Genomic DNA, 19,742 nt, shown 5'->3' with positions numbered 1-19,742 from the left:
GGTGTCCATTTAATGGGTGCAATGCGTATTCTTTGCGTTGAAACTTATAATTTGCAATTTAATTTTAAAAAGTAATGTTTATATTTTGTGAACCCGTAAGATATGTATTTTCTACTTCTAAATCTGATTTAATCAAGTTGATGACAACAGTAACAAATGATTTATTTTTAAATAAAGATTCTCGGATTGAAATTCCAGTTACAAAAATATTATTAAGCACTACATTTTTAAATAATAGGACGATGTCTGAAATTATTAGTTGCCAGAACATGTTAATAGGTTCACGCTCTGTTATAATAAAACTCTTAAAATATCTGATGAAAATCATGTTTACTGTTGCACATGTCTATTGTGTAGCTCTGTTAACCCTTCAAAATTATGAAAGGGTTAAATGAATAGATCACGGATTCTAGAATACTGTCCCGATGCGGTAATTCATTTGACTAAGAACGCTGATGGAGAGACAAGAATATAATAATGTGTCACACAAAAGGTAAGAAGAAGCATTTACACCATTATATTCATTTAAGTACCTACTTAGTTAAAACCACAAATTATTATTTACATTTTTTTTCGATCGAGTTAGTTTTGTGTCTTGTGCCGACGACTATAGCTTTTATCCTTTCCTTAATTGTACAACAATGAAACTGCAGTGACAACTGAAAAAATCAGTGGCAACTGCTTAGCATAAAGCTTTTTATAAAGTTTATTTATTTTCGTGCGACCATTTTTATCTTATTTCACGGAATAACAAAATAACTATCAATACTACTGTTTCATTCTATATTAATATGTTAACTTCCTCTGCATCTTTCTCATTGCTCGTATCCATAAAAATATACACATTTCATAAATTTAAGAACATCAATTTTATATAATGCGTCATCCTCTTTTTTACACATCAGTGGTCGTTTACATTGCGCATGATCGAGATGCAGGTCTCCTGTCTCGGCGTTGAAATCGTCAGTAGGCTAGTAGCGCGCACCGACACGGCAGCGCACTACTAGCATACCGCCATAAACCACTTATTTAACTAACCAATACTTCTTATAGTGTACTGTCTATTTTATTTTTAATGAATGTAATATTAATTTATTTTCAAGGTTTTATTTCCCATGGATGTAGAAACATCGTTAGTTAACATAGTTACAAATAATCAGGGTCTGTAAAATTTAATTTGGGCGGTCTAACTGTCGCCGCGTCGCTGGCGCGCATGTGCTGATGGATGTGAGCCCCTGACGTGGCTTGAAACTAATCGAGTTACCTCGTTAAACCTCGTTAAAAAGTTATGTGATTCTAGTAATATGAATTAATTAAATAGAATCTTTCATTCTATTTCATCAATCAGTGGCAACTGCTTAGCATAAAGCTTTTTATAAAGTTTATTTATTTTCGTGCGACCATTTTTATCTTATTTCACGGAATAACAAAATAACTATCAATACTACTGTTTCATTCTATATTAATATGTTAACTTCCTCTGCATCTTTCTCATTGCTCGTATGCATAAAAATATACACATTTCATAAATTTAAGAACATCAATTTTATATAATGCGTCATCCTCTTTTTTACACATCAGTGGTCGTTTACATTGCGCATGATCGAGATGCAGGTCTCCTGTCTCGGCGTTGAAATCGTCAGTAGGCTAGTAGCGCGCACCGACACGGCAGCGCACTACTAGCATACCGCCATAAACCACTTATTTAACTAACCAATACTTCTTATAGTGTACTGTCTATTTTATTTTTAATGAATGTAATATTAATTTATTTTCAAGGTTTTATTTCCCATGGATGTAGAAACATCGTTAGTTAACATAGTTACAAATAATCAGGGTCTGTAAAATTTAATTTGGGCGGTCTAACGGTCGCCGCGTCGCTGGCGCGCATGTGCTGATGGATGTGAGCCCCTGACGTGGCTTGAAACTAATCGAGTTACCTCGTTAAACCTCGTTAAAAAGTTATGTGACTCTAGGTAATATAAATTAATTAAATAGAATGAAAGCCATGTACATATTTTTAGTTTGATACATTTTATTGAATATTCATTTTAATTTGCGGTAAGCCACTTACACTGGTACTTACACTGGCATTTAGTGCACATGGGACCTAGAATATGCAAGAACGCTAAACTTGGAAAAATACAGTAAGACATACAGGTTTTTTTTTTCAAGTTTAGTGGAAGACATAAATAACAACTTATTCCGGATAGGTTTGTCAGAGAGCTATTAATTATATTCAAAAACAAGAAGATTCTATGTAGAAACTTTTTGATCTTTTCTTTCACTTTAAAAAAAACGTCGCCCCACACTAGGATTTTCTCCCGTATTGTGGGTGCGTTTACAAACGTACAGGTTCACCTACATATGACACCCAGACCTGAAGCAACGATTTGAAGATCGCGCAAAGAATTGCTCCGTACAGGAATGGAACCGGCTACACGTCGTGCGGCAGCCGGTTGCGCTGCCACCGCGCTAACCGTGCAGTCAAACTATTCAATAATTCGGTAGTTTTGCACTAATAAGTTGCTGAAAAATTCTTAGTCAAAACGTGTTACATCGAAAACACATAAATTATAATATCAGTTAGTTCAGAAACCCTACTAGATATTGTATTCAACACAAGACATGTAAATGTGAAAAAGTACATACATGTACCTATTTTTAAAACAAGCATCGATTTCTGGAAAGTCTCTTTTAAGAATAATGCGAAGTAAAAAGGATAAGAAGACGTATTTTAACATAAACGAGATTTGAAAATAGCTTCGTAAGTACATTAATTACAAAGCAAATAAGGGGAACTGTTTGAGAGTTATAATGCAAACAAATTGTAGAAGGAACCCTCTTCGAAATGTTAAGTAAATAATGACATTAATTTGTGACTACACCATTCCCTAATAGGTAGGCAGTGATACACATAATAAGTAGTTGCGTCCGACAAGAGAAATTAAAAAACCAGTGTAAGTATGATCAAAAGAAACAAGAAATCTTTAATGTATAAAAAAGTGTAAATGATTTGTTTTTCACTAAGGAAACTATCCGTCGTTGCTCCGTAAACATTTGGAATTACAATCTACCAGCTACAGCTACATACTGTATAATAATATTATCAAGAAGAGACGTCGCTGTTTTCAATTTACCAAATAAGCCAATACAATAAAAAAAATATTTGACAAATATTAATGTAGGTTCCAGTGGATTGGCTGGCCTAATCAAGGTATTCAACAACAAATGAGCGCAGGCAGGGCGAACAGAACGGAGTGATTGAAATAATATTTTGTAGCAACACAACAAAATGAAAATCACAAAGATTTCTGTTAAGGTAACATTTGTTTAGAATAGAAAACATTTACTTGTATAGCACAGTATCAGTTATTGCTTAAAGAAATTGAGATGTCGAAAAGCAGGAGTAGTCAGTAAGCGTCTGACACTCCCTCTCTGGCCCTGGCGAGAGAAATCATTAGATGATTGTCCCCATTAAAAAAAGTTGTAAGCTATTTATTGGTCATTTTATAAAATTTTCTTCTGAAAACCCATGCCCCAATTTCAATAATCATCACCTTGCTCTGTGGTTTTCCCAATTAGTTTGGGGTATTTCGGTTTTGCCCTCCAATCCTGCTTTTCACAACCCATTTCGGATGGGTTTATCACAATCTTTCTAGATAGGGGTTGGAAGACCGCAATTTTAGAGGTTTAGGTTAGTCAGGGAGAATTACTAAGCATGTTCATGACTTCTCTCAAATGGGTAGTATTTTACGTAGTTCTTAGACTATGCATGTGTGTGTAATGTTTTATTTATTAATTTAATGTACTTTATAAGCATTATTTTTGAAAAATATTAGCGCCCTGCACTTCTCCTACACATAAACTATAAGTGTACCAAATTTTATGCTCCTACGTCCGCGCAATTTTCGTAAAAAGCGGTCCAAAGTTTTTGCATCACGTATTAATATATAGATACCCGGGGAAAGAGTTAATTATCACAAGTTTACTAAATAGCTTAGATTAAAAATCTGTTTAGACAATGTTCACACGCGTGTTGACGAGGTAGTTAGGGATGGTAATTTATGGCTCGGTCGACTTACTGGCTAATTATGCCGAGCCCCACTGGGATTAACACGTTCAGCAACGTGATTCTTCGTGTTTAATATTTTAAAACTAGGTATTTTTCTGGTAAACAAAATCATGTTTTCATAGACTTATACTTAATTGAAACCTAACTGTACCTTTAGTACGAGTTTGTTTTGCGTTTAAAGTAATCGAAGCAATAATGCGTTCAGCGCTTTGATTGGTCGGTTTGAATAAACTAACCAATCAGAGCGCCGAACGCGCTCTCGGTTTGGTTACTTTAAACGTAAAGCAACCTCATACTGAGGGTACTGTATACCTAAGGGGTTACTTTAAGTGCTACGTCACGCTAAGTAACTTTTAGTTAAGGGATGGTTGGTGACATAGGCTATAAGCCTAACAACACGGTTTGCAAAGTAACAAGATACTTAATCTAGTATATTGTTCCAATTACATCATCAATACTTTACAAGAATTCTAAGTAAATGTTATAAATAATACTAAAATAAAACTTTACTTTTCGGCTCATCTTGATTTGGGTAATAAAGATGGCTGTGATCTGTATTAAACAGTGACATAGAATCAACGAGGGGTTAACAGTAGTTGTAGATAGTGATCTTCTGACAGTAAACCCAATTTATGTCCTTCGTCTGTTATTGTGTAAATGAGTAATTCACATGGAAACAAAGATATGTACGAAGATCACTTGAAGCGAGTTACACGTTTATTACATCCACGATTTGTCCAAAATAGAATTTGATATAATTCAACCTATTTTGAATTTCGCTTCTTAAAGGGTCACCACAAGGATTGGATAAGAACAACTACGTTTTTATTAAAGGAGATCATAAATTTTTGGACCTTCTCTGAAAGTCAAGCAAAAAGCAATAAATTTATGAAAATAATGAATCTTCGAACTGGTATAACTTCTACAACTTTTACACCATATTAACTATTGTTGATAGTTCTATCAATACGTACCATTTTTTTCGTTAGCACTTTCAGAAAAGGCCCAAAAAGAATAAAACTACATAATAATAATAAAGGACGTTGTAAGTTTTGACACATGTATAAGAAACAAAACCACGAACACCTTTAAAATACAAAGTATTTAAGGCGCTGGCTCCACGAGCGAGAGAATCGCGACGAGTCCACCCATATATCGTCGGATAATCTCCGAACGAGCGATAATTCCGCCGCGTATCGTCGCGACTCGTAACGGTATCGCAGCGTTTCTTTGACGACGCGTTTGAAAACCTTCTCGAAACGTCCTTGTTTAACGCGGCGGGCCAGCGACGATGTAATGACGTTTCGCGCGCTCATTGCCACTCGTCGCATCGCGGTGATAATATCGCCGTGTGGAGACGGTTCCATAGAGAGTGTATAGAAATACGTGGCACGACGATAATATCGCCGCGATTCTCTCGCTCGTGGAGCCAGCCAAGATCATAACAAAAGTCTAGTAAAAAAGGTAATTTAAAAAACTAAAAAACCCGACTGCGTTTCTTTATAATATGAAAATGAAAAAACCCTAAAACAAGAAAGTCATCGTACCCGATTGAAGCAGTCGGGACCCATTCTAAATATATAGGTATAAATATACATAATAAGACTTAGTGAGGGCACATATGGCTGGCTTTCTAGAATGGATCCCGACTGCTTCGATTGGGTACGATGACTTTTTTGTTTTAGGTTTTTTCATTTTCATATTATAAAAAGAAACGCAGTCGGTTTTTTAGTTTTTTAAATTACCTTTTTTATTTTATTTTCTTTTAGTTTTATTATTGAATGAGTTTATATAATAACCTATAATATGATACACACACATGATACATAAATGCATCCGGATTACGCTGATCAATATTCGAATTTAGCGCCAAATATATTCAGTATCATTCTCACAACAGTAAATACGAATCTAACGACACCTCTCAAGCCAAAATCCATCAAGCCATTTAGGCTGTAGAGCGTGCCAAACAATTATACATACATACATACACTCGAAAAACATAACCTTCCTTCTGGCGCAGTCGGGTAAAAATATCGACATCAAACTAATCGAATGATAGAAATACTGTTTTTCGCAAAGAAGTAGGTAATGATGTTACCCATCATTCAATTATATTATGTGTCATTTCAAATTCTAATATCTGCCATCGTAATCGGTAACCGTCAATCAAATGTAATGAAATCATTTTTTACATTCATTTTTATTGACTAGTCGCCGATCAAAAAGTTGTGAAGCAATAAGTACAACAAAAATATTCACCTTGAACGATGTTTTCGAAATCTTCGTGTCTTTTAATTTCTAAAATTCGTATCTTCTCTAGGTATATTGTAGGTTCTTAAGGAAGTCGTCTACCAAATCTGCTTAAGACTTATTGACCCCAATTTGGTTGGGAAAGATGCCAGGAAAAAAACAAAGAGCAATTGTGTAAAACTCTACGACCGCGAAGAACGTGATCAATTATGTCTTGATTCATCTTAAATATTACACATATACGCAACATAGTCTACCACAACGAATTGTAAGAAACCAATCCAAATAAATAATGATAATAACCATCGCTTTTGAGAAAACAATACAAAAGAAATCTTACCAAACTCATATGAAGAAATAACAATATTTTAATAAAGTAAATACGCGTAATGCTTACAGCACTTAAAATACAAAAAAGGTTAACTCTAAATAAGCAATTTAGAATATTCAACGTACAATTATAAGACTATTAAATCATAGCGTAATCGCCCAAAAATTAGCCATTCAAATCGTGTAAATGCTAATTACACGTATTTTCTTGTTTACCACTGTTATTTGAACAGTCGTTTAGATACAAAACTGTTGATAAAACTTCGTACTTTCACACTACAATAGAATCAAAACTTAGTGTGGGCAAAGACATAGCATTAGGTTTCTCCTATAAAATCTTACCGTATGCATTACGCATAATCAACAATCAAAATAAAAAACAGCACGGAATCGAATGACATTTTATCGATGATTTGTATTAGTAGGTATACCTACTTACAGTATGAGTACCACTTTACTAAAGTAAGAAGAGTAAAAGTAAGTAAACTTTACTTAGTTTACTTTACTCGTGTGAGTTCAGGATTAAAAATGACAGAAATCCAATTGTGAAGCAAATGCTCAAGAGGTTAAAAGTAAAAGTAAGTAGTTGCTCATAAAAATACATCTTACCGCGTAAAATCTGGTTGGTGTCACGGGCAAGTTAGGCACCGTATTTGCTCGTTTGAAAAGCCACATTTTCCACTCTTAACCACCATTCGGCCATGTCCAGCCACATACGGGTACATAATGCCGATTAGGATTACACGTAATGTTATCTCACATAATTGAGATACAACGATAGCCCATTAACAGGTTAAAGAGTTTAACGATTATCTATCCATGGAACTAATCAAGAGAGGACGTGGTTTTGTTAAAGTAGCTGAAGCGATTTTACAATTGAAGTAATTTATATTATACTTAAATACACACGACATAATAATTTTGACCTTTAATAGCCTCAAAATAAAGGTTTTTTTAAGTTTTAGCAAAGTTAGGGACGAAAATATCTTATACTGTGAACACTTTTCTGATCAATAATATTCGATATACGCCATAACCGAGTTCGGTTAAATGTCAGCCAAAGCATAACATGAAACGCATGTCGTCTACTTACTAGGCCAAGGGGCACTTAGACTATAAGCTTTATAGCTTCCCCTTTCCTGTATATTTCTATTCCTATCGAAGTAGAATATCATAGTAATCATAACCATAGATACTAGAAGTTTAATTGAAGGGATTGTATTTTGGTTGTCATCCTTGACTGTAGATGGTGGTCATCACAGTTTTAATCAGTTAAAAATGACACTGGTATTTTTCTCTACAAGTTATCTAACTTGCGTAACGGTAAATAATTAATATGTTGCTTCCTTAAATTCCTTTAAATCTTTACTATTTATAAGGTAATATATTATAATTATTCTAATTAAGTATTCTAATGGCAGAATTGGGTTCAAAAAAGTGAATTGGACATAAATTGAAAGGTGTGACAACGTAAATTGCTCTTTGCCAAATCAAATAAAAATTACTTTGAAATAACCATTACAGCTCACAAACTTCGCAGTAATGTTTTTACGACAATAACGTTTGACAACGATTTTAAAATATCAGTGTCAAATCAATCCATCGTCTTTTCTTTTCACTTGTTTTTATTTATTTATTAATCTTATAAAGTTAACATTATATGTTACCACGTTTCTCCTGCAGTGTGTAGCGATACAAACGTGCGTCTGTATCGCTACACACGCGCGTTTGCATTGCGTCTGTTTCGCTACACAAGCGCGTCAGGTGTGCAAAGGTCCACAGGCTGCGTCTAACTTGCGTGCGTATCGCGTCTGTATCGCTACAAACGCGCGTCGACAGCGCGTTTAAAAAACGTGGTGTGCATAGGCCCTTAAATTTAAACTCGCGAAAATATTACGTTTGATACTCATTACATAACTTTCTTACATAAAAAAGTAAATAATAAGGCACAATGCAACCCAAATTACTTAAATCTAATACTATTACTTAAATCCAATTAATACTTAAATCTATCTCTAATTTAAAAAAGCCCAACAATGACAATAAGAAGCTATATCAACAGTGATGAGCCTGTATCAAGCCTCGTCATTGGACGAAAGGCGTTTGTAAAGAGGACTGATTGCGCATGAAACTTAATAAAACTGATTTATACAAATTTAGCGTAGCCCGCTACATTTTTACACTATACCCGAACCTTTACATAAACTTAAGTAACGAACGAACAGGGGAAGCAATATTTTACTTATAGTATACTTATATATGGCTTATGACTTTATATGGCTCAATTGGCCACATCACATGATAACTTTTTATGTTATTACTAACATATAAGTGGTGATGAGTATAAACTTTAATCGGAAAATGGATAGCTCATATAACTTTCTCTTGTTAAAGTTACATAATATTTCGTAATAAAATAAGGTTTGTGTTTTTGGAAATATAAACAGAAATGTAATATAGTTTTTAAATGTCAATAATGCTGGTTATTAGATCTTATACCATCACATCAACAGCCTATAAGTGACCACTGCTGACCAAAGGCCTTTTCTCACACGAAGGTTTGAGCATTAATCACAACACTTGCTTAATGTGGGTTGGCGATTTCAAACTTAGGATTAGAAATTATAAGCCCAGGTTTCCTCACGATATTCTTCTTTCCTATCAGTGGTATCTAAATAATCTTATAAAGTACACATATAACTTGGAAAAAGTCACATTGGTACTTGTCGTTGGTATCCTGCATGGGAAGCGGATGTCTTAAACCTCCGGGCCACCACGACATCCTATACCATTGATGGATGGAATAAAAAAATGTAGGCATCAATTTCCCCATCTAAAACTACATACAATGATCACCTAACCCTATGAACCCAAAACCTCAACCTTCGATTGGTACCAACAAGGAAGTCATACAAAAGCTATCAAAGTGTTTTGGACATTTGAAGAAAATAGGTCAAATAGTTGAATGAGTTTCGATAACATTCTTGAACACTTAGATGCCTTACGTCTTGGGGTGAGTGTACGAGGATTCGAAGATATTTTCATCCTCCACACTTGTACTTTTATTACAATTGTTCAATGTACCATAAAATTTTGTCCTTGCATCAAGGGGTTGTATCGATTGTATGGGGAACCGTCCCATGGTGATTGTTATAAGGTTTTACGATCCCATAGATGGCACGTCTTTATCTGAACCCCAAAGGGAAAGTTAAACAATATTCGATATGTGTAATAACGCATTTATATTCGGTGAGCAACTACCGACGGTTTGGGATCGCTCAATAATTGGAAAGCTTGAGATCATTTACGTTAAGTTGTGGCAAATTGGATTTCAACTTTTGTAATAAAAGGTCTTTACTTTTTGGAACATTGTCTAGAACATGTACCTTAATATGAGTTTGCTTTACGTTTAAAGTAATCGAAATAGAGCGCGCTCGGCATTCAGATTATCCGAGTTGAATAAACTAACCAATCAGAACGCCGAACGCGCTTTCTTAAAAGAGCATTATGTTGTAAAAATTAATAATAACACATCAAACCTACTAGCTACACTAATTACAAACTTGCTTGTTTACTTCTGTACACACCTTGCCTAAACCACGCCTGTCAAGTATAAACAGCGAGCAATACAATGACCCCAAATTACTAATTTTCTAATACACAAATATAACAACGTCACATATCACTGAAGGTTTGTACAATCCACAGTTTTCGCCAGTTATGAAAATAGGTGCAAGTAGTACACGGCAATATAGGCTATTGCCGTGTACCCAGCTCCATTGTAGGCTCCCTAGTATTACTGAGAATACAAGGCATCGAACCGAAATCCTCTCCGTTCAGCATTCCCACTTACAAACACACGAACAACGAGCCAATAGCTTTCTAACACGTAGTTCCAAAATATTGATTACCCAGATTGCATTTATCGATCATAGAATAATCTAGAACAAGGGGATTATAATTTAGAATGACATCGATAATGTTATCTAAAATGAGTGTCGGTCCATTAGTCACTACTTAGGGTGCTTACAGTTACAATGTTATAATGTTATTCTGTAGAAAAATGTTATAATTTTATTGACCATGAGATTTGAGTAACGTACATATTAGCAAGCTTGAAAAAAAAGCATAAGTTTAGATACCATTTAGTTTACTTAGGAGTAAGAGATAGATCTATAATAAATCTAAGATTTAATGTGGTCTAAGAAACTGAATCTTAAGTCCAAGTTGAGGGATTACGTTCCAATCCCTCCATCCCTCCCTAAGATTCAGACGTAATTATAGCAGACTTTAAAACAAATAATTAATTAATAAGTTAGTGATGAAATAAAGAATCTATATATTAATACGTGATGCAAAAACTTTGGACGGCTTTTTACGAAAATTGCGCGGACGTAGGAGCATAAAATTTGGTACACTTATAGTTTATGTGTAGGAGAAGTACAGAACGCTAATATTTTTAAAAAATAATGCTTATAAAGTACATTAAATCAATAAATAAAACATTACACACACATGCATAGTATCTGATCGTACTTGACAAAACGTCAAAATCGATAGTCATTGCGATGATATTCTCACGTGTCATATGAATAGAGTTTAAATAAAAGAGTTTGTTTGAGTTTGAGTTAAATAAAAATTATCATTGAACGTATGTTAAGTGGTATTGTAAATTAAATCGTATATGGTCGAATTTCGACCACTAGGCGACCACTAGTTCTATATAAATCCTTTACTCTCTAAAATTGCGTCCTTGCTTTGCTTGCTGATTTTGTTCATCACCAACATCTTATGTGTGGCCACTTAATCAACGTAATACGCTTAAATAGACCACGTTTATTTTTGGAATAAAATTCTCTCTTATGATTGTAAATTAATTATTTTTGATATGAATTGATATTCCTTCCTTTATTCGTTCTGCGTGTTGCAAGCTGTTACTTAGTAATCTGTACTGAGTACCCATTTAACATTTTTTTTTGTGTTTTTCTTAGTTTACTCGCCACTGATCCAATAAAATTCTGCTAAATTACAATATTAAAAATGGAGAGACTGCTATCTGTCCTCAATTGACTATTAAAGGAGATACGATGTTCCATAATGACTGTAAAAATGTTTGTATGGTAGCTCACTCGTCACTATTTTCCCTTTAAGTTATTTTTGGTTCAGTTGCTTTTAAGACGCTTGTTATCTGTCTCAATCACCGTTATAGGTATGTTAATGTTTAACCCTTTGTCTGTCGGTATATAAGACACAATAGAAAACACATTGTGTCTCGCGTAGATCTGCGTTCCGACAGACAACGGGTTAAATCAAAACACCAACACTTTTATACGATATCTGACTGATTAGAGCTGTCAGCAAGGATTCTGGTAACCTGAAATAGGTTTTTACCTACCTCAGGCGTCAGCTATTCACAACCATAACTGTACTTATATTTTAGACATAAAGGCTTCTATTTGTACTTGATTTGTGGAGAGAAATAAATATAATTTCTTTTTTATGAAATAAGCCAGTAAACGAGCAGGCGGATCACCTTGACGGATGGTAAACTTGAAACACCAGAGGCGTTAGAAGTGCGTATTTATCTTCAAATGCTTGCCATAATATCAGTTTTATGGAGAACAGCAAATGAGTGCACTCTCATCAGTCAGTATCAGTGACAGTTATCAAAATATTAAATTTAACTTCTTAGAATCAGTACTACAGTCTTAAATTGTTTACAACTCAAGTAACCGCAGTTAAGTACACCATAGTTATTTATTGTTATCTTTGCATGAATAGCAATAACACCTGCAGTTCTAGATTGTTTCCTACAAAAGTTTACTTTAAAATAAAGTATGATTCTATTTATTTTTGTCTAGCCCTACAGCCCTAACAATATTTCGGATGGTAAAATATCATATTTTATATTTTCACTTTAGCAATGCACCTGCGAAACTGCAATATCGAAGGGTCGATGACCTTTTAATACGATTTTCTACGGATATTTCTTCGAGGTTCACAAGACTAAAGGTCTCAACAAATATTCCCTTGCCAAGAAGTTTGTCAACCTCCTACTAAGTGAACATACGAATTCTTTGTCTAACGTTCCCGAAAGAATGTTTAATAAGAAAAGCTTCGACTAGTGATTTCATGCTTTCCAAAGAGTTTTAAAGATGGCAGTTTAAAATTATTTATAGCATTTTTAAGTGCTTATATGGAGCTATTATTAGAAACATTTTATTTATCAAATAAATTTTCTTTCAAGCAGCACTGAAAAGCAATGCGTGGGAACGTTCTTGATGTCAACGAGTTTGGCGTAATTATATTTTTCGATATTTGTTTTTATGGCTATTATTAACGATTACATTACATATCTTAATACCATCAGTCATACAAAATGGATATTCCTTGAAAGAAATCACCATATTTCAAAATCTGCCTCAAAGTATTTTAAGTTTAAGATTGCACTTACCCTCAGGATTCTGAACGGGCTCTCAGCAAGCAAGCACACCTCTCCTGATGTGGGTTTATCAGGTTGGGCAGGCAGCATTATCTGGAGCTCACCTCCTGGATCCACCTTCTCACGATTTTGTCGATTCTGACCGGTCAGGGTCCATACCCATTCCTGGAATGAAATACATTGTTGATAAGTTTCATTATTTTTTTGTTTGGCTGGAATATATGGGATTTTATATTGTGAAATGCTCAAAATGCTCATTGTGTTCTCAAATTTGTAAAAGATGCATTTACGTATGTTAAACTAGTAGTCCACAAAATCAATTTGTAACAAATAATTTCATTTCATATTAATAATATTTATACTAACTAAACCTAGCAAAAATATACATTTGAAAAACCTCTTGCAAATTAACGTTAGTTCCCATTATATTGCAATTTGACCTCTAACTTGAAGTTCAAGTTATAAGAGTTAAGTTCAAAGTTCCACGTGGCGGCACCGTGATTGCGTTTCTGAACCTTGCAATTAACTGTAGAAAGAAATGAGTTTTTGTTTCGATTTCCAGCATTTATTCCTGAAACCTTAGTTTTCTTCGTAAATTCTTTAGGATATTTTTCGCAGCTGTTATGATTCGTCTTGTGTATTTTCCTACACTAGCATTGTTGCTAGTATTTATATATAAAGTAGATCTAGGTTTCACATTCAGTGAATCAGTCACATTCATTCATTCAGAAAATCATAAATCATAGGTACTTTCTCCTAAAACGATACCGTTATTCGAATCTTTGAATTACAAGTATTACCAATCATTATCCTCTTTATCATATTATAAGAAATTAAAAGCAAAGGTTATAATTATGCTCATTACTCAATTTTTGTGCTTAGCTCGTGATACTTCATTAACCTGCGTTAACGATAAAAAACTATCCCCAAGTAGAAAATAGCGAAACAACTATAAAAAGAAATGCCACAGAAACTTATATTCGTAAACAAACTACAAACAATCTTTAATCTAAAATTCGTTGATAATAAAATAAACCCAACTCAATTGATATCGCTGCTGTCGTGTATACGTATCTCATTACCAAATATTCATGTAACAGCAAATAAATTAAACTTTTGCAGAGTAATTTGGAGTAAAATTTTGTACCTAATCCCTAATGTGTGAAACACGTTAATTCTCAAACATATTGTTTACACTCCCAGGAGGTTAAATAAACAACCATCAGAATTTACAAGCTTATTTATATAAAACTAGATTTTACACACAGGTTTACCTGCGTTTGTTAGACTATGTCCAAAAATCAGTCATTTGTGTGCGAAATTTCATGAGGATTAATGTAGTAGATGCGGTGTAAGAAGGTAACGGATAGACCTTACTTTAACAGTTATAATAGTTGGAACTCAGATTCACCTTTAGTTTTAGGTTTTTCAAATAGTCATATGTTATACTTCTGTATATACTATATACTTCTGAATATCACATGAAATTGGTTCAGTAGTATTAACGTGATATGACTATGTGGCGACACCTGACAAGTGACAGATGTCAGAAGTCACACATACTCTATCAGTTTGCTTGAGGCCCTGCTTACGCTAGCTAGCTTTGCTCTGATATAATTTCGCTGCGCTTCTATGTAATGTAATTCTGTGCTTTCTTACTATCGCTTCCATCTATCTGTTCTCATCAAATCTTTCACTCCTTCTATAAACTATACTTGTGTGGAATTCTTGTGTCTACTTCTGTGTATGAAAATAAACTATATACATATATATTTCTACTGTGTGAGACTTTTACTATCTATCTTCTTCTTCTTCAACCTTCACAACCTACAACTAGTTTAAAAAAATATTTCTAATGGCATAATCAAACTAAGGGAAAACTGTTTCTCTCCATTATTTAGATGCAAGGTATTGTAACAAACGAATAGGTACTTAAAGTAAGGATATTTTTTAACCAACATAATTTTTTTGATAAAATTGACATTGACTCAGAAGTCAAAAACCTGCCAGAGCAGGTTTTGTATAAAATAATTGTCCAAATTTCAAAGTTATTCCTCCGATGAACTTATCTGGCGTTGGAAAAAACAGCCGTTATTGGTATAATAAACATGTCATCCTTTCTAGAGAATAAGCAAATGACAATCCATTAGAGTGAGACAAAAACACAAATCTTTGCTAGCTTCATTAACAATAATACATAGTCATCTATCTTACGTACTTATTACTACTACTTAGCCACTAAGTAGCAATGTGTTTTTACGAATCCGTACTGATTTTTCTAACATAATATTGTTGGATGGAAATACTAATAATAAAATATATTGTGGCATTCACAAATGGGCCGGTTCGGCTAAAATGACACCATGTCCTCACAGAAAACCGACGTGAAACAAGTTAATCGCCCCAATCCCCGAATTTCCAATAAACTTCCAATTTTTAACCCCCAAAAGGCCGCACTTCTAACGACTCTAGTGTTTCGGGTGTCCATGGGCGGCGCCAACTGCTTATCATCAGGTGACCCGTCAGTTCGTTGACCGGCTTATCACAAAAAAGACGGTCATTACTTTAAAGGTTTTATTTGAACTTGGTTTGAAATTCTGAGCTACCATTTTAAAGTCGCAATAAAAATTTAGTCTCAATACTTGTAGTACTGTCTGATAACAATACAAATAGAAAAAATAAGTTACCAAGTTAATTTTTACTACGCTTTGTGGGTGTAAGTGGGATTTATTTGATATCATTAGCTTAACATGTACTTAGCTAGCTTTACTAACAAACCATCTGATGAGCAGATACTATATTGATGTATACATAAAAATAAATGTGTTGTCTTTGAAATTTTAGAAAGAACTTTGATATTTTACCCGAAGTACGTGCCGTGGTGGCGCCCGTGACCCAACGTATAAGAGTGCGGGTTTGAAACCTACCAATGGCAAGTATCAATGTGACTTTTTTCAAATTATATCTACTTTCTAAGATTATTTAGACACCACTGACTAACGGCGAAGGAAAACATTGTGAGGAAACCAGTGCTTATAATTTCCAATTATAAGTTTGAAAATGCCAACCCGGAATGAGCAAGCGTAGTGATCAATGCTCAAACTTTCTCCGTATGAGAAGAGGCCTTTGGTCAGCAGTGGCCACTTAAAGGCTGTTGATGATGATAACTCGATAAGTGCGAGCAAGAGACGATAAGTCTAGTTGATAATAACATCAAAATGTCAGTCACTACAAGAGGAACGAACTCTGATGCAATCACAAAAAGACATTTGTCTTTCAATCGTGTTTAGGGGCGAGGGTTAGCTTTGCCACGAGAGTGAATCATAAAGCTGAGTACAGATCGTTGCTATCGTTTCTCTGTATGAGCCATGTGGTGGAGTGGTAGAACAAAATACATTAGACACCACTGTCTAGGTCTACTTGCGGATGTACGCACTTTGAAATCATTATATAGTTTTTATTTTTGACCAGGTAATAGAGCTCTCAGAAAAACTTGAATCATGGTTCTGGCACAGTTTGGTATAAATTGGGCACACAAAACTTCCAAAAACAGCTCGGAGATTGATACGCCAAACGTTCTGCACGAAGCGTTAGTGTTACAGCAACCTCATATTATTACAACCAGCTTGTCTCCCGTGGGATTTAAACTGAGATACATTCCTCCCAGTTACGTCTCGTTTGTGTTCAAACTGATTAGGACAAATCAACTTTTGACCTCGCGAGACCTTCGGAGAAAGGTATAATATTGTTGTTGAACTGTATACAAACATACATTGTAACTCCTTTTAGGTAATACCTGAAGTTGTAGGTGTTTCTTCTTTTTTTTTTTGAAATCATTGACTTATCATTGCTTTTAGTGCCATTTGTGGTTTAACCTCGTATGCTATATAGGACCCAATAGAAAACATATTGCGGCTCGCGTGGATCTGCGTTCTGGCATACCAAGAGTTAAGATGTGACCCTCAATGTCTGTAAAATCATATGCAAACTACATGAAAGGTTCCCATCAATAAATTTCTACCAACCCTTCTTTGAAATTGAGTATGCTATTGTTATAATATACTTAAGTGCTCTCATTTCTGCTTATCCCGCTAACATAATAAGAACACTTACTAAATATAAAGAGATTTTTGGTATTTTTTCGAAGAAGTAAATCCAATTAGATATTTATCAAAGGAATCTAAATTTAAAACGATACGAACGAGCAAGCTTTTAACGATAAATAAATGTTATAATGAAATAAATATTTACGTTTTAATGTATTATTTGAGTTTCTAGTAAAGGAACAATGAGTTAGAGTTAATACGTTTTAGAAGATTAGTTTTGTTGCTTATAATTTGTTTGTTGACTATAAGCGCAACTTGGGGGACTTGATTTCGATTCCCAGAAATGTCAGAAGTATAATCTAACTACTTTTCGGTTTTTCTAATTTTCTCGGTAATTCAACGGTGCGTACTGAAATTGTATTGCTCAATCCCATTATAATAAAGGACTGTTAAAATAATATAATATCGAGACTCTTAAGTCACTCTTAAGGTGGACCAATGATGCAGGCAATGATTTAAGAATAATTAAATTACACAAGAGCATTATGAACAAAATATAGGCAAGTACACCTTTTTTTTTTTGATCACGGGGGTAAACCTTCAAAAGGCGCCTAGCTTTTTGGAAGAAAGACTAGGAAGTGTGGGATTTTTACCTCACTAAAACCACCCCGGTGGCCACCTTCAGCACCGATAAGGGGCACCGAGACCTCTAACTAGACCTGCTCCGGAGCCCCTGTGGTGCAACGCCTGTTACGGCACATCCCTAGGGAGACGTGTACCTCCCATTAGCCTCGCTGTGCAAGTTACACGGCAGCACGTGACCACTGTGCTACCGTCTTCCCTGAGGTCGCTGGATGGGCACCTAGAGTCCCCACTCTACGCACCCGCGGCCCCAAAGGTCCGCCTGCAGTTGACGCAGGCGGGATTAGAGATTAGATTAGAGTCCTGGCTCAAAGCAGCGGCAGCACATTATGCGACGTGGCTCTAATACCTCTACCCTCACTGATGTCCACCCTAGAAGCATGCGTTTTTCACGGAGCAAATCTGCAGTGATGCTAAATTCCGCAATGTTGATTTGCCTCTTCGCTGCAGATAAGACATCCCCAAGGCCAACGGTCGCTCCTTCCTTTAAAGATATGGTAATCGCTGCAGAAGGAGGAACTTTGTGGGAACAGCTTAACCAGCCGTTTTTTCTATGGCACTCGGGTCTGTGTTGCCGGAGCAGATGAAACAGCCGGTTGTAGGGCGTTCGACTTTTTGGCCTTACGTCCCACCACCAAGGACCAAGTGTTGGTTGTCTGAGAGGCTGCTATCTCCTGGTGTTTATCCTGTCCAGATGGAGTGGATACAGCTGGCAGTTCTTCCACTGCTGGAGCCACTGCTTTTCCCTTCTGTCTTCCCTTCCTCTTTTTCTTCCCCATTTCGTTCGGTTTTCTTCCCCATTCCCACTAATCGTCTCGTATCTGAGGCAAGAGCCGGACGGATCGTCTTCTCTGACAATAGTCTACCCTCCAGAGCGGCCAGTTTTGCATCCATCATCCCTCCAATCTCAATGGCAATTGAACGTCGAAGCTGAGCCTCCACGTCTGGTGCCAGACCAGCTAGAACTGATTGAGTGGAAGCCTGTAACTTTGGATTCTCTCCTTGTTGTTGGGTAGTTATTAAGTTCAGCTGATTTTTCAGTCCCGCTACTAATTCTGTAAGGCTCGCAATCTGAGCTCGCAAGTCCGCGTTCTCCTTTGCCAGCTTCTCTAATGCCTTTTTGTCTGAGTTTAGCAACATCTCTGTTGCAGGCTGCGTAGACTTGGCATCCTTCCAGGTTCGTTTACGTGTCCGTGTCGTTATTGACGCTGTTGAAAATTGCGACATCAGTGACGTTTGCGAGCAATCTGACTCGCCGCTGTCACTCATCAGAACTCCCGATGGTGTAGCCGGTCGTTTAAATTGCGACCGAGTTCTCGTCCCCTTCACTACTACACGCGAATTATTTTCGTCCGCATTCACCTCCTTATCGTCTTTTTTAGTTTTTTGTGTTTTCTCCATATGAGTCCCACGAGTATGGGGGATATATTAAGTCCGCCTAGGGAGTGCCCCCTGTCCCTAGGTAAGTGTACATTTAGTACCCAACTAGAGGGTCCACCGGTCCCCTAGCTGGAGGTGCGCTCGCGACTGACACTACTCCTCAGCCATGCATACCCTCGCCGCGCACCAGAACTTAGTATTGGAGGATTTTTTTTATAGAGGTTGTCTTCCTCGCGGTCCGGGCGATGAAACCAAGACCCTCGTCCCGTTCCGAGTCATGAGACGTGACCATGATCTCTTCCCGGATTACGATCTCGACAGCTGCAGTCGAGGACAACCTGTGTCCCGACGCTACTCGTTGGCAGGGTGAGTGCACAACGAGTGCCGCCGTCGTTCATCCACCACTTTCTCTGCTTAGTTCAGAGGAACAGGTGGAGAATGAACCCCTCTGAGGCATAAACCTTGTGCCAGCACAAAGCCTGTGACTCCTAGAACCTAAACTGGTTCTCCCTTCCTGTCCAGAAGTTAGCTACAAGCAACATTCACCCTAGGGTGAATAGGGGTGAATAGGGGT

General features: G+C 36.1%; 1 protein-coding gene across 6 annotated transcripts in view; it reads right to left on the bottom strand.

The window, feature by feature from the left end:
* LOC118267897 (transient receptor potential cation channel subfamily A member 1) overlaps positions 1-19,742 on the bottom strand; it is a 186,039-nt gene that overhangs the window by 106,661 nt on the left and 59,636 nt on the right. For all 6 annotated transcript variants that reach the window (XM_035582162.2, XM_035582178.2, XM_050703947.1 and 3 more), the window contains exon 3: positions 13,113-13,265. In XM_035582162.2, coding sequence (XP_035438055.2) covers positions 13,113-13,265 — 153 coding nt within the window. The remainder of the gene's footprint in view (positions 1-13,112; positions 13,266-19,742) is intronic.

The sequence above is a fragment of the Spodoptera frugiperda genome, chromosome 25, assembly GCF_023101765.2.
Source record: "Spodoptera frugiperda isolate SF20-4 chromosome 25, AGI-APGP_CSIRO_Sfru_2.0, whole genome shotgun sequence".
Classification (NCBI taxonomy): domain Eukaryota; kingdom Metazoa; phylum Arthropoda; class Insecta; order Lepidoptera; family Noctuidae; genus Spodoptera; species Spodoptera frugiperda.
Note: the sequence above shows the minus strand (reverse complement) of the source record. Positions and strands in the feature narration are given on the sequence as shown.